The sequence below is a fragment of the Synchiropus splendidus genome, chromosome 18, assembly GCF_027744825.2.
Source record: "Synchiropus splendidus isolate RoL2022-P1 chromosome 18, RoL_Sspl_1.0, whole genome shotgun sequence".
NCBI classification, from domain to species: domain Eukaryota; kingdom Metazoa; phylum Chordata; class Actinopteri; order Syngnathiformes; family Callionymidae; genus Synchiropus; species Synchiropus splendidus.
The window spans coordinates 1,958,245-1,973,082 of record NC_071351.1 but is presented as its reverse complement, the minus strand read 5'-3'; the positions used below and the strand labels follow the sequence as shown (position 1 = coordinate 1,973,082).

Here is a 14,838-nt window from a genome sequence, read left to right as displayed (position 1 = left end):
AAGTGAACATAATACTTGTCGGTAACTTGATCGTCTCTTGGCATTAGAGCGCTGACTATATCTGAAAGCGATAATCAACCGGAATCTCGATGGTCCACCTCTTGTCACGTCTGTACAGAAGTGGCCACTGTAGTTTTCATCAGCTTTTTTGATGCTCAACATCATCATATAGTCACAACAAACTGTCTTTTATCGCTGCTGGAGAAAAGATCACAAACACCCATAATGCAGTGCAACAGTTGAAGTTTCCCCGAGCTTCGACTCACCCCAGTTTGGTTGAACACCTCATTTTTGTGTGTTGAATTCCAGACTTCTGCTTGACTCAGGGCTGCACGTGTTGTTACCTTCCATCTGGTTTAGCACTTGGCCTGAACAAGGACATGGAAGAGAGAGCCTGAAGATAGTGGTCGACAATCTTAAGATCTGTCTTGAGGGATCTGGGGGAGAGTTTGTCAGGTAAAATGACTGAAGTATTTTAAGAGCAGATGAATTTCAAGCTACCTCAGATCTCATTGCTCAGTGTCTCTGTTTCTCTCATGGATCTGTGGAGGTCCGACTCTTGACCTCCTTGATCTCAGCACCCCTCATGCAAGGCCGCATAAGTGGACCATTTTAGTCGGTTCACAGCAGAGACTCTGGCAGAGGGCCACAGTGAGCTGCCAGATCTGAGAGGGTGAAGAGTAGAAGGGGGAAGGGGGCTGGGAGAGGGATCAAACTGGGAGAGGGAGTCAGATGGAGAGAGAGTTTTGGGAAGCGCTCTCTCTTGGCTGCTCTCAGTCTCCCGTTCAAGCTGGACTGGCTTTAAAAACGGGATTCTTGAACATCACTTTTCTCTTTCTTTCACTTGAGTGGAGTTTCCAGGAATCCTCTCAGGCAGCCGGAACTCTCCCACCTGTCGCTGCCGAGGATTCCCTGCGAGCGTTGGCATCTGCGTCATCGCTGCTCGAGGAATTCTGCCGCATCTGTCGCGGCCGTCATTTGCCGGCTACAACCGTGAATGTCCCGCTCCATTTTAATGTTGGCATTTTTGGGCGGGTAGACGAGGGGCCATGTCATCCTACTACTCTCGCAGCAAAGACCTGACCCGGACCCGGAGGTCAGTGACCGAGTCGCCTCCCTCATCTCCATCGCAGACAGAAAAAAGTTATCGCGTAAGAGTTTCTTCTTCTTCTTCTCTGAAGCTTAACAAGTACACATTTTATTTATTCGTATTGATAAGACAACTGGATTTCTCTTTTGAAATTTTTGTGCGGTGGATATTTGTTTACTCTATGTTAGGGACTCACACACACTAGAGGAGTCTCAACTGCTGCAGTGCACTATGGAACCTACATTTGTGGCCCGTCGGCTTTGAGTTCTTTGAGCTTAGAGTTACAGAACATGTTGAGCCTGAAAAAAGTCCTTGAGCCAAATATGGATGTCGTGCTCCTGATCTCCATGGAACCACCTATTTTTCAATTCAGAACTTTAGGAATTGAGTCGAAAGAGAGATCCTCATTTTTCTCTCTTAATGTCGTCTCCTGACTGACTGACAGAGAGAGGAAAACCAGAGTCAAACGTCTTGTATGTTGACTTGGTCGTAAAGATCCTCATCCTTTTTTTGTAAAGATCCTCATCCTTTTTTCGTTTAACCATGTTTTTGTTGGCCTCTGACTTCACATGGCCATTTAAGGACGCAACACCTTCAAGTGAAGAGAGTTCGAGAAGGTAAAATGGATTGAAGATAAATGGTCTGTTTGACCTCAGTTCTACAGTTCCTGAAGTTTTGGGCGCAGCATATCGGCAGGAAAATCAGACACAAACAGGGCAGGAATTCATTTGGTCGAGAAGATGCCGGAGAGGTTTCAGGACTTGTTTTTGATAAAAAGCTTCATTGTTATGGGAATAACTGCACCTTTAGTTTAACTCAAACCTTTCGCTTTTTTGTACCATCTAAAATAGTTTTGAAAAACTGGGCAGTTTGTTGTTGTCAAACAAGACCATTATTGATAGCTTTTATTACTGATATGTGAAAAAGTGGACGCAGAAAAGATGAGAACATGATGAAGAGAAAAAGTAGAACAAGGAGCAGTGAAAGTTCAGTGTGTTTCAGATGGAGGGCAGAGGATGGGCAATATTTTGGGAGCTATGTTGAGTATGCGACGACGAGAACAGGAGAACAGGAGAAGGAAGGACAAAGAGGATGTGTTGAGTGATGAGGGACACAGCCGGTGGCATTGGAATGGAAGCGGAATAACCTCGCACATCTGTGAGGAGTTGTGTTTTCGATCTGTCACCACCAAATTTGTCTTCTTTTAACCAACACAATTCACCTGAGGAGACATTTGGGCTCATGATTTTGGATTTCCAGAGTCTTTTTGGACTGAATCACTCCGTCTGTAATTTCCTGTTATTCTTCTTCTGTCTAAGTGGATTATTCTCAAGGGCGCCGTTTGGCTGTTGTGTTTATGTCCGTGCATCAGACTGTGCTGTGTGATGTGTCTCCTCTTGCAAACCGGACAAATCCAAAAGAGCCCTGACCCATTTCACCAGGCCTTTTCTGGCTGGCTAATTTTCACGGCAAAAAAAAAAAAAAAGAAAAGGGTGGTTTTCTCAAGCTCTTACATTTGTTCCATGATGTCAGTCCGATCTGAGCTGGCAGGCTTTTCATGGGAGAGATTTTTGGAAACAGGTTGATGCAATATTTTTAGCACTGGCCCAGATGGTTTGGGGAGAATTCAGTGGAATTCAATGTGCATCACAGCTGTGGGCAACGAGTGTAAACAAGCGCTCGTGCGATCGGTGACGCCCGTCATTAGAGGGGAGACAGATATGAGGACAGAAATCAAGAGAAACATGGCTGTTTTCTCCTCCAACAGTCAAGAGATTTTCAAAGTGAAGTAGTGTTGATTTTCTTCTGCAGCTACTGAATAAGTCGCCTTACTTCCCCTCATAAATTCATTTTTATATCACAACAAACGGAGAAACTGTCTTCCACTACGAGAGACGCTCTCGGTCACATGCTTGCATGCAGTTTCCCCAGGTGCCAAACTGTGTATTCCAGACCGTTTTGGTTTGTTTTCCTTATATCTACTAGTAAATATAGGAGGGAGCTTGACCTCCGCCCCTCTGTTTACAGCCTGCCACTGATACTCACAGTCATAAACAGCAGAGGAAAGGTGGCAAGCTTCAGCTCCCTTGGTGTGAGTCACTGTTGTCGGTTGACTATCAGCTCCGCACACCTACGCAAAGACTTAAAAAGGCAGTGCTGACTCAGCATCTGCACTGGCGTTTTTACAGATCCATCATAATGTTTTGATTCCAACTGCGGCAGCATGCGGCTGATGCATATGCTTGTGTGAAAATGAAACAGCAGCAGTGGCAGACAAGCCCGCGTGAAGCTGCCGTCCCGCCGATGGTCAATAATTTGGGGATTTCCTCCTTGCTCAGTCTCAGCGTGGGGGCTCCCCCCGGCGCTGTCCTTGGCACACGTTCATCTGTGGTCACTGAGGTCTGTTCTGCGGGCAGTTCACTGGAAGCACATGACCACATAAGGACAGGCGGCTCGGCTTCAGTTGTGTAAACACGTGCTGAGGAGCAGCTCCTTAAATGCCTCGTGAAATATCCCCAACTCTGGCTGTTGTAAATCAGCCTCTTTTCTCCCCAAACAAAAGGCGGACTACATCAGTTTGCTGGCTCACGAAGCCCTTAGTCGAATCGAATGCTCCGAGTCTGACGCTGAGGTCAGACATGGCGTGTCACGCTGGATATACTTAGCTTCTGATGTCATCTGTATGCTGCCGGCATCTGTGTGGCAGCAGTGGCTGCAAGATTAAATGGCCTCACCAGCGAGGTTTGATCCCCGCGACCTCTGTCAGTGCTGCACTGGGGGAAAATTGTGTCTCACTTCTCAATGCGTGTCTTCCCTCCTGGGAATGCTGGCCCCCGTCTCCACTCTTGTGAACCCGCTCACGCTGGACGTATCCTCAGGTAACGGATGAATTCATAAACAATAGATCAATATCACTGACACGACTCTCTGCTCTCTCTTTTTTTTTTCAGCATGACAGACTGTCAAGGTGAGAGGCCGATTTTGTCGTGGACACAAAGAAGGACAGTTGCTGTGCAGAATGTGAAAGGTGCTGTTTGCAGATATGACTCAGGAGGAGAGAGTCTGACAGACAAGCCGCTGGGCAGGACCAGCTCGTACACGCGAAGAGAGACCAGACTGGCGAGCGGGAACCGAGCGGAGCAAGAGGCCGCCACCAAAGACTACAAGAAGGTGCCGCCCCCTTCTCCATCTCAAACAACCCCAAAATGTACAGCAGGAATGGGAATTTCTCGCATGTTGTAAGCGCTGTTGCAGTGCATTATGAGACATATGGGATGAGCCATTATTTCTACTGTTTAAATGATTTTCCAGTTGCTTTCAACAGTTTCAAACAGTATTCCCATGAATAAACAACTAATTTTGGATGAAAAAAGCGTTTTTAACCATTAGGTTTTGGTGTTTATTCGGTGTATTCTTGGTTTATTGCTGCAACAATATTCATACTTCCTGTGTTTTGCGTATAATAGTAATAGTAATAATATGTTGCTAAGCTTGTTAAAAGGAACTTTATCAAAGATGACCAGAATTTTTTACGTCATTGAATGAGGGATTTTGACCCGCAGATGTACGCGGAGGCCTTGCACGAGAACGAGCGGCTCAAGTCCCGGCTGCAGGACAGCAAGCAAGACCTGGCCCGGATCCGCTCCCAACTGGACCGGGTGACTCAGGTGAGGCCGTTCTCCTTTGGGTCACACACACGTTCTCTTTCTCACGGTATTAATATTCAATCACGCAGAGGCAGGAGAGGATCGCTGAGAGGTCGGGACTCGAATCAGAGAAGAGGGTGAGTGTCTCAGACGCCTTGGCTGGAACTGTTTCATTTAAAATGAGTCAGCTGAGTAGAACGCCGTGTTTTCGCCGCAACATTATTTGTTTGCGACTTAAAAACAAGTTGGTTACAAGGCAAAATAATTTGTAACACAAAAATATTAACACAAAGGAGGTAGCAGAAACTGAATAAAATGAGTGGGAGTGGGATAATTGTTGCAGTGCATTATGGGAATTGTCAGTAGGTCGTGACAGCAGTGAGATGACCGTATTTTCCGCATTATAAATTGCAGTTATTTATTTTTTAAGTTCGGCCGGGGGTGTGATTTATACTCTGGAGCGACTTATGTGTGAAATTATGAACACATTATTATATCATTTCACACTGAACCGCAAGAGGGCGCTATAGGCCTGTGGTGACAGTTTCAACGTTGGCGGTAACTTATGAAAACAGAAGAAGGGCTGAACCAAAATGGCACCGAAAACAATATTCTGCAGAGGATGGAAGCCTTGACATATGCAGCCGACAACGGTAACAGAGCAGCAGAAGGAAAGTTAGCGAGAAACATGTGCTGGTGAAAATCGGAGGTTACTCTGACTGAAAACAAAGAAATGCTAACCACGGGCTAAAAGCTAGCTGGCCACAGGTAGCTTTCAGACTCAAAAAGGAGAAGATGCATGTTTAAAAGTGATGATTTCTTTGGATTCAGTGATTTGATGTTAGCATCGTCTTTATGCTCTAGTTATCCGAATAACTCTTCACATGTCGCGTTGACAAACCAGGCACGTGCTCAGTTCTCAGTGACGTTAGCATAGCGTACACTTGTTCAGCCTGTTGTTCGATATTCTGTTTTTACTTGAAATTGCCTTTCAAGGTGGCAGGTCTGTTCTTGTTGTTGGATTTTATCAATACTTTTCCCCAAATTATACTCTCTATACGCCTTCTCCTTCTTTATAATGCATTTTATGGCTGGTGCGACTTATTCTCCAGAGCGACTTATAACCGGGAAAATATGGTGGCATTTCCTCAGTGCTTTTCCTCACAGAGTTGTGTTGAGTAAGTGTCACTCTCCTTCATCTACAGGAGAAACAGGCTCTGGAAAAACGGGTGTCGGGCATGGAAGAGGAGCTGAAGGTTTGTTCGGACATCACTCCCACGTGGAGTTTATCCCTCTGGGCTTTTGTACAGCCAGAAGACTTCACTTGTCTCAGAGCAGTTTCCCACCGCGAGACAGTTGGAGCCACAGTGTTTCCACCGAGGTTGAGCGGAGTCAGGTGGCTTTAGACTGAAGCACAGCGGAGGTTCATGACTGTCAGTATCTGCTGGGGCGGGGGTGCGGAGGGGGTCTGTGCTGCTTCTCCTCTGCTCCACTTCTCCCACTGTTGGGGTGAACATTGTGACCCAGTTCCTGGCTGAATACCATGATCCCGTCCAAGAGCAAAAGACCTACTTTAGTGAGACATTCCTGCTCTGATCTGAGTCCATTCTTCCCTCACAAAAGGGATTTCAGGCCTGAGCAGTCCCAACCTGACATGAGGATTAGCGATACATCACTTTTTAAAAAACGCTGATTTAAAGGAGTGAAATGTTTGTTGATGGCGGTGTTGTCATGGTTTCCTCAGCAGGACCCCCCACTGCGTTTCCGCTGTGGGTATCAGCCCTGAGAGGCACGGTGAGTGGTTCTGAGATCCGGTAAATACCGGGGCATGCTTTCACGAGTGGCACAAACCTGCACCCGGTCCTGTCCACCGTAGGGCTGCACTCAAGTTGGAGTAGACTCAGACCAGGTAGCACAGCGATCGGCGACTCTCGTGGGAAGGTTCCACGGCGAAAACAAAGAGCGGAATGTGCTGACTTGTCATGTCAGAGCGGTCGTTCAGTGGCGATGCCAAGTGAAGCTGCTGAAAGACGAGAGAGACGAGACTGGCTTACTCTCTTCTCCCAGCTACACAGGGCCAGAGGCAGGAGGAGCGCAGACTAGACACGTGCTCCAAAACTGGAGCAGGAAAATACATTTTTATGACAGGGTTTTCCCACTGGTGGTTAGGAAGCATGACATCTGGTTGGATAATTTTAAGTTTGTTACTGAACATATCTGCTAAAATAAATCTGTGGCGGTATGATTTATGTCATTCTCAGTTTAAATTACTTTGGCATAATTCGTAAATTTGCATTTAATGACATTTATAAATCATCGTATTCACACACTGTTCAAAGCAGGAACTACAGTAGCTGCCTCTCTGATTTAGAGTCAGAGGTCGCAGTGTTCCTCGTAATATTGGCAGTAAAGGATTTGGCTGGTGTTTAACTCACATGGCGCCGCTGTTGATGTCCTTTCATTCAGGGCAACTGGGCGCCTGACCTGCCTTACATCACGTCTGAGAAGTCGCTCCAGTGGTGTGGTGGGACTTTTCCAGCATGTAGGGAGCAGGTGGAGGAGGGAGGGATGAAAGGTTGACTCTTACCGGGAGAGCAGCCCAACAGAAGGAGTCGCTCAAGTGACTGAGCCCGACTCATTAGGGGGAATGACAGGCAGGTGAGCGGAAGTGGGCGGGGCTTAAGAGATAAAGGGGCGTTGCAAATAAGCTGAAGCGAACACCAAAGCCAAGCTTCGTCCAGTTCAACAGAGATGAGACTTAACTGTCACCAAACTCACTTTGCCACTCTGCACTAGCACTGAGGATCACCGACACCATCCCACCCCCGGCACCAGCCGTGTGTCTGCACACGACACTTCCTGAGGCACTAATATCTCATGCTCACTGCCTGTTCTGATCCACCAGCTCTGCAGCACAAGCCGTTTTCATGCTGCCGTCCAGAGCTTCAACTGCTGCAGTGCACTTTGGGGCCTGCTGTGACAGGCCGAGTGAAGCGTCCAGTGCGGTGGCTCAGATTTGGTTTGAAACTGTGCAGGCAACAGTGGGTTGAGCCAGAGTGTTTCATCTGGAATACTTGGCCCCAGAGCCAGCGTGGGAAAGGGCCACACGTCATGTGATCCAGCCGACTGGACGGTGATGTTAGTGAAACGTTTGTGTGTTGAAATGACCTTGGTGATGCCACTGGGTTCCTGCGGCTGTCCCTGCATGTGTCACTGTCCTCCTCCTCTCCTGCAGCCCTCACCCTCTCTGCAGACCTTCCCTGCTCTATCTCAAGTCCAAGCTCTGCGGAGGATGAACGAATGTCTCCTGGCCGAGAACAGAGCCATGCTGCGCACCCTCGCCCGGCTCTCGGAGACTGAAGACCTCTGACCCCGCCATCTCCTCCCTCCTGCTTCTCCTCCTCCAGTTAACCCTTCACAGCCCCCTCGTCCTCCGCTGTCTTCCTCTCAGGCAGGTCTCGCTCCTCTCCGCTGCCCTGCTCACCTTTCTCACCCTCTGTCTTCACAATAACGCCCTCAAATTTCATTTCATTCACTCGACCACAATCTGGTGATGTCACTAAAGGTCAAGAATCCAATGGTACAAAACCTCCCGGCATCCAGACATCATGAGATCCCGACCTAAGGATCCCAACTTCCAGAGAAGTTGGGATGCCGCAACGTCCTTAGCAGGGGATGCCGGAAGATCTCAGACATCTCAGAATGTCAAAAAATAAATGAAGTTTTCCCCGACTTCCTGAACAGGATCTCAAGATGCTTGATATTTTGAGATCTCAAAATTGAACCCCCATTCCTCCAAAACCTCTTCCTGACTTGCTGAACAGGATCTCTAGATGCCGAGATGCTGGCGATTGGGATGCCGCGGTTAAAGGACCGTTTTTTTTTTTTTGGACATTTTAAGATCTCAAAAACGTCCTGACTGGTTGAACAGGACCTCAACATGCTGGATGTCGTTCTTCAAAATGTCAGGACAATTTTATTTTTTTTGATGTCTCAAAATCTCAGACTGTCGCTGTGAAGGCTCTCAAGATGCCATTATAACATATGTCGAGATGCTGGATGTCAGGACAATTGTTTTTCATCTTGAGATCTCGACAACAAATAAATTAAATAAATAAACCTTATTATTGAACAGCATCTCTGGATGTCGAGAGGCCACATGTCGGGGTGCCGGATTTCAGCAAGTCGGGAAGAAAGATTCTGATCTCGAAATGTCAAAAACAAAATAACATTATTGAACAAATCCTCTCGCTTCCTTTTAGTGAAAAACTCACCTAATTATTTTGCTGTCATTTTTCTGACAAAGTGATTTTATTTTTTTGCTTTACTCATCATTTTAGTTTTAACCCCCCTCAGATACCTCAATATACTTCTGAAACACGAAAGCCATCTCACCCCTGCTCATTTTAGTTCCATTTTCAAGTGGTACGTTCAGTGCCCGTCGGGTCACTTGTTCACGTGCAATGAAGGGAAGGTGCTCTGAGGACGTCAGATGCCCTTTTCGTCCGACTGCAGAGGAGCAGCAGGTTATTGTTTGTCTTCAGTGGAGGGGAAACATTCGGAGCCCGGAGTGACATGCATGTGACATGCGTGACTATTTTCTTTTGCCCGAGAAAATGTTTATCTCGAGATATATCTGTTATCTCGTGATAATACGCATCTCGAGATAAGTTATCTGGAGACAACTTTATATGAAGATACAATTGTAAATGTCAGCGCATGCGTAGCTGCCTCTCTCTGGCAAAGCGTTTTCTATACGTCCTCCTGGAACCTCTGTGTCTCCCATGGCTTCGTAACTGTTCGCCAACGTTGCCAGTCACTGTCTGCAAGTCTGTGCGCTTTTAACACTCGGATCAAGTGCCTTCTACTCAACATAGTACCACATGTGGCGAAGCTTTACGTGTTACGCCTCCCTGGAAGCCACATGCATGACTTGATTTTTTTTGTCCCGAGATACAAATTATCTCGAGATACAAATTATCGAGATAACTGTTATCTCGGCATAAAAAAAAAATCTACGTCGACGAACAGTTCCGAAGCCATGGGAGACATAGTGGTTACAGGAAGTCATCGTTTTGAGACAAAAATAATCTCGAGATAACAGTAACAGATCGCGGTTATCTCGGGCTAAAAAACTAAAGTCATGCATGTCACCTCCAAAAAAACAAAGACATGCATGTGACTTCCAGGGCTCCGTGGAAACACTTTGACCTAGAGGCTGGTTCTTTGTCGTCCTTGCTCCCCAGATGAGCACAATGGACCGTGTCTCCGCTCCTCACATCCTGCCTGTCACCGCATGACTTGTGGAGCACGTTCTTCCTCGTCGCTCGCCGAGCGGGAAGTTGACTGGGTCACGTGTGCGTGTGTCTCTTTAAACCCCGCCCTCTGGCTGTCGTCCACAGACCCTCGCAGAGCTCAAGTCGGACAACCAGCGGCTGAAGGACGAGAACTGCGCCCTCATCCGCGTCATCAGCAAGTTGTCCAAGTGACTCCGAGTCATGGCGACTTTTCCCTCCGTCAAATCCAAAGACGAGCGTTTGAAAAACATCTTTTACTTTCCTTCACACTTGTGCACAAGAGGGCTTTTTATTTATTGAATAAAAATAATTCACACACACACAATTATTAATACAATAATTTTGCGTGAAATATTTCATATTCCATCTCATCGAAACAGTCACCATTTAAAGTTCTACTGTAGAGTTGAAGAGTGACGTCACGCGTGGCCACACCAGCCGCGGCTGAGTGTATTTTCAAGTTGTGTACTACTGAAGCGTTTTGCGTGTTCGGTCTCACGAGACTGTTGCTTTATTATCACATGCAACGTCATTTGGAGGCTGTTCCGCCAGCGGACTTTGACATTTATTATTACTACAACGCTCCACAAGAGGGCGGCAACGTGCACCTCACAGCGCCTCCTGTTTCAGAGGATATATATAATATATTTATGTGTCTTTTCATGACTCCAAGACGGCGCTTTTCTATTGAAATGACTGAGAGTTGCAATAAATATTTCCTTGATAATAGTAGCCACTCGTGCTCATGGATGTAACGTCACATTTTTTAACGTTCAGCTATTGAAGTCCCTTTGATTCACTTTTCTGATCGAGAAAACAATTGATTTCACCTGAAACCAAGTGTGTAAACGCTGCCGTTGGAAACACATGATTGTGATTTCAGCCCGAAGACGTTGTCGCATGAAAACACCAATAAAAGTCATGGTAATTAAAAGTCCTTTATTTCCTATTTGCAACACATATGATAAACTTGTAATAAGTTATTTGGTTCCCTCGTTGACTGAATAAGGATCCCCAACGTTTTGTCCACACGAGGGTCAGGAGGAGTTTGTTTGTGTCCAGTCAAGGGCTAAAGCATGCGATCCACAGTAGGCACAAGTACTGACATGAACACGCGCACCACGACACGAGACACGAAGAAGAAGAAGAAGAAGAAGAAGAAGAAACACAGCTGGAGGACACAACCTGACCGTCCTCTGATGCGTCAAAAGATGGAGAAAAGGGTGGGAACCAAAGAGTCCGTTGCATCAGGAGTGAGAGGCGGCTCTGAGTCTGATCACAGTCCTGCATGTTTGGCAGTTGACACTCGTGTCCATGTTGTAAACATGAAGGCCGGCATGGATCGCAGTGGAGACGTTTCCAAGTGATGGGACGCACAAAACGGGACAGGAAAAATGCAAAGCAAGAGAACAGTGACTGCGCTCCCACGACAAACACAAAGAAGTAGTGATAGAGGAGACAAGACAACTCAGGTCCCGCACTTCTGACAGGATGGTCGATAAAACAGTTTTCCCTTTTTACATCCCAGCTACTGTGACAGAGGAAGCTGTGTTGACAAACCGTCGCAGTGCAGTTTACGATGCAGTTGTGCATAAGTTATCTAACATCGACACACACACACACACACGCAGATGAACACACGGGGATGTGTCTCATACATGGAGGCCTGAACGATATTTATATATATGGTATATAGATATATATATATATATATACATATCTATAAAAGCAGACGATGGTTTTAAGAGGTCCAACATTCAACCCATTCACACACACCATTGCTGGCGTCTGCCCCCCATAGAACCGCAGAAATAAACACATCTCAAAACGCTGCTCTGAGTCAGATCCATGTGACATATTCACGCAGTGTTTCATGAGCTTCTCCTGGAGACGCTCCGTGTGCTTGCTGTGGGAATGTTGGAAATGCATAACGTGGCCCTGGTTATTGGCAGTAGTGTGTGCAACCAGTTGTTGTTGTTTTTTTTTTCAACATGATTTTTTAGGGGATTAAAATCATTTTCAAGACCAAAAATAAATCGGTCTATGGGAGGCTTAGGCTCCGCCCCCTCCAAGTCCTCTTGGCGAGCGAAAAACGCGGACAGACTTCAGGCCCAGATCGATTGCACTCAGCCCACCACCAGAACATCCTTGGTATCTACGTGTCGATCTACATATATCTGGGAGGATATTGTCATATATATATTTATATATATATATCATACTATCAAAACAAGGAATGTACATTACATTACTAATCACAATACCTCTATAAAGCAAGGACATCAGTAGAAAACACGCTCACCTCCTCACTCTCACACACACACTCTCACACACACACACACACACACACACACACACACACACACTTGTTTGAAAGGATTTCTTGGAACCAAAATCAAGACATGGCGGATTTCTTTTCATTTTTTTTTCTTTTTTTTTATAAATCAACTGCTGAGCTTTGACAAGTTAGTGCTCAAGTTTTATGGCTTTATCTTATTTCTCTTGTTTACAGATATACATATTGTGTCAGAAACACAGCCAGGAAGAGCGTGAACAGAAAGGATCCGAGAGAGGAAGAAGGGATTCCAAGTCGCCCACATTTTTCTTTTCCGTTTTTTTTTTTTTTTGGCTTTCAAGGTCGAGATTAGGCGCGACACCTCCGTGCACTTGGAAGCCCCTGCTCCGCCATAAGAAAGTGGCCTTCACGTTAAGTGCTTGAACTGCGATCCCCGGAGAAGTTGACGGTTAAATAGCAAGCATGCGGCTACATCTTCATCCTACACGGACTCACACACTGGACGACACACTTGGGAGGGATCTCTGTAACGTGGGTGGGACATTCGCTCCAACGACCCTCATGGAAAATAAACACACTTTTGTTTCATTTAGAAAATATACAGTGCATTTTTTCAGCCCGCCCGCCCTGTCGCTGCTTATTCAAATGACAAAATGACACCCATTGCACGTACACGCGATATTTTTGCTTTGTCTCTAAATCATGCTCTTATGTACAGTATTGTGTATAAACATGCAATATCACCGCGGTGGACGGGCGGAACTACACGCCGATGGGCCGATTGCTTCCATGTTGCCTTTTTCTTTAGTGTTGTTGCACGGACAGAAGGAGGAGTGAGATTAAAAAAAAAAAAAAAGCATAAATATGAGCTTTGTTTGGCTTTAAAAATAGATCAATTTTTGTTGACCAATTCACAGCGCGTGGCACAACGAAATGGTCGTCACAAACTAAACAACCACACAGAACAGTAGTGCAAAAAGATTCCACCCTTACCCACGCGGAGCGGCGCCGCCGCCATCCGGCGAGAAAGCAAACGGCCGACTCCCTCCTCCATGAACGATGGGTTGAAGCAATTAAAGCTCTGCTATCTACGGGATGGGGGTTAAAGTGCTTGGGAAATCAACGCGAGGGGAAAAGCAAAAAGGTGCGGGATGGAGAGAACAACAGCACTAAGTGGAAGGCGTCCCTGGTAGTTGAGAATTGCTTATTTTGTTGCTCGGAAGGCTTGTCTCCTTTATGACTGTAAGACGGGATCTCGAGTGAAACCCTTGTGTCAAGTCCGTGACGAATGGCAGTAGCACTGGAGGAGTGCGAAACAGACGGGGAGGATGGGTGGGTGGGTGGGTGGTTGGACGTCGCTTCCCGTGCCTCTCCTGCCACGGTCCCAAATGATTGGAGTGAAGCGTCTTTTGAGAACCCGTTTTGAAACAAAGGCATGGAGATTCCGTTTCCTCTCAGGCTTCCTGAGATGATGGGTGGAGGGCCAACTGATAAAAAAAGGCAGTGTGTTTTCGGGTCACCGGTTATGTGCCTACCCCTACTCGCTACCCAACTCTAGGAATGTACGACAAACTAACGGATGTCTAGTCAGATCACTGGCAGGCGTGGAGCTTGGTGCCCAAGGAATGGACCTGCTTGTGTTATTCCTCTATTACATGGCAGTATAAAGCATTTTATTATTCGTTAGATTATTATTATTGTAATAAGCACTACTCTATGCAAACTGTGTCACTAAAGGGAAAGGGCACATATGACATATGTTCCTCTTTTGAATGGAACCCCGATACAAAAATAGATCTAAAGGAAACAAACGGAGTATCTGTCCATCCTTCCTGTCGTCTTTTTTTCAATGGATGCCTCTTGGAACCGTAGGTTATCATGTCTCTCTGGATGGGTATTTCGAGAGGTGGAGGGGGGGAAGAGGGTGTCCTTCTTGATAATACACTTACACGGAGGATCCAAGGGGATGGAGGGACGGCGTGGAGGCTGGGGTCAGTGTGTCCGTGTGGGCCTTTATTTCTTGGCGGCGAGTGCTGCCAGGGCGCCGTCCACCTCCTCCTCGGGCTGCAGTGGATGCCACTGGGCGATGGGGCGGCGAGGGTTGGCCAGCATGTCGGACCAGTGTTTCAGCCCCGCCCCCGTCGCCTTGCTTCCCACCCAGATCTTCCCGATGGCGTCGTTCTTGCCGATCTTGTCGTAATCCAGCACCGTGATCACAGCTTGGATTTTCTGAAAAGAACGCGAAGTTGATTTTAAAGGCTAAAGCTGCAATACTGTTTATTTTAGGTGCGCTATATCGATCGTAATTCCCAGACTATAGAGCGCACTGGACTATTAGCCACACCCACTACATTTAAGAAGGCAAATAGATCTTGTTCATAAATATGCCACTCTGGTCTATAAGCTGCTGGTGCCTTAAAATGCATCACTTCTAAACTAGTTTTGAAAACGGGGTCCAGCATGGAGACTGACTCATGAAACAAACTGAGCAATGTTCTGAACTTGAAT

At 46.5% G+C, this 14,838-nt stretch overlaps 2 protein-coding genes across 8 annotated transcripts in view; one reads left to right on the top strand and one right to left on the bottom strand.

Annotated features, from left to right (window-relative positions):
* Nucleotides 1-729: 729 nt before the first annotated feature.
* LOC128749240 (protein phosphatase 1 regulatory subunit 12A-like) lies at nt 730-12,019 on the top strand. 4 transcript variants are annotated; one of them, XR_008412909.1, is made up of 8 exons: nt 730-1,151; nt 4,042-4,058; nt 4,132-4,261; nt 4,654-4,758; nt 4,827-4,874; nt 5,943-5,993; nt 7,973-8,188; nt 10,140-12,019. XR_008412909.1 is itself a non-coding variant. In XM_053848635.1 (8 exons), exons 1-7 carry the CDS (start codon nt 1,050-1,052, stop codon nt 6,521-6,523), a joined length of 492 nt encoding a protein of 163 aa, XP_053704610.1. In that variant the 5' UTR covers nt 730-1,049; the 3' UTR covers nt 6,524-6,531; nt 10,140-12,019. The 4 variants fall into 4 exon arrangements, 3 of the variants coding, with proteins under 3 accessions (XP_053704610.1, XP_053704609.1, XP_053704608.1); XM_053848635.1 differs by lacking the exon at nt 7,973-8,188 and adding an exon at nt 6,485-6,531; XM_053848634.1 differs by lacking the exon at nt 7,973-8,188 and adding an exon at nt 6,482-6,531.
* The window catches only part of LOC128749235 (synaptotagmin-2-like), a 38,913-nt gene continuing 35,031 nt past the window's right edge, over nt 10,957-14,838 (bottom strand). For all 4 annotated transcript variants that reach the window (XM_053848621.1, XM_053848623.1, XM_053848622.1 and 1 more), the window contains one exon: nt 10,957-14,559. In XM_053848621.1, the coding sequence (XP_053704596.1) occupies nt 14,344-14,559 (216 nt within the window). In that variant the 3' untranslated portion in view covers nt 10,957-14,343. The remainder of the gene's footprint in view (nt 14,560-14,838) is intronic.

Excerpts from the sequence above, each read along its gene's own strand:
- LOC128749240 (XM_053848633.1), top strand. The coding sequence starts at position 1,050 with ATGTCATCCTACTACTCTCGCAGCAAAGACCTGACCCGGACCCGGAGG. Across the intron at positions 4,759-4,826 it reads AACTGGACCGGGTGACTCAG|AGGCAGGAGAGGATCGCTGA; the intron begins GTGAGGCCGTTC and ends TCAATCACGCAG. Across the intron at positions 5,994-10,139 it reads GCATGGAAGAGGAGCTGAAG|ACCCTCGCAGAGCTCAAGTC; the intron begins GTTTGTTCGGAC and ends TGTCGTCCACAG.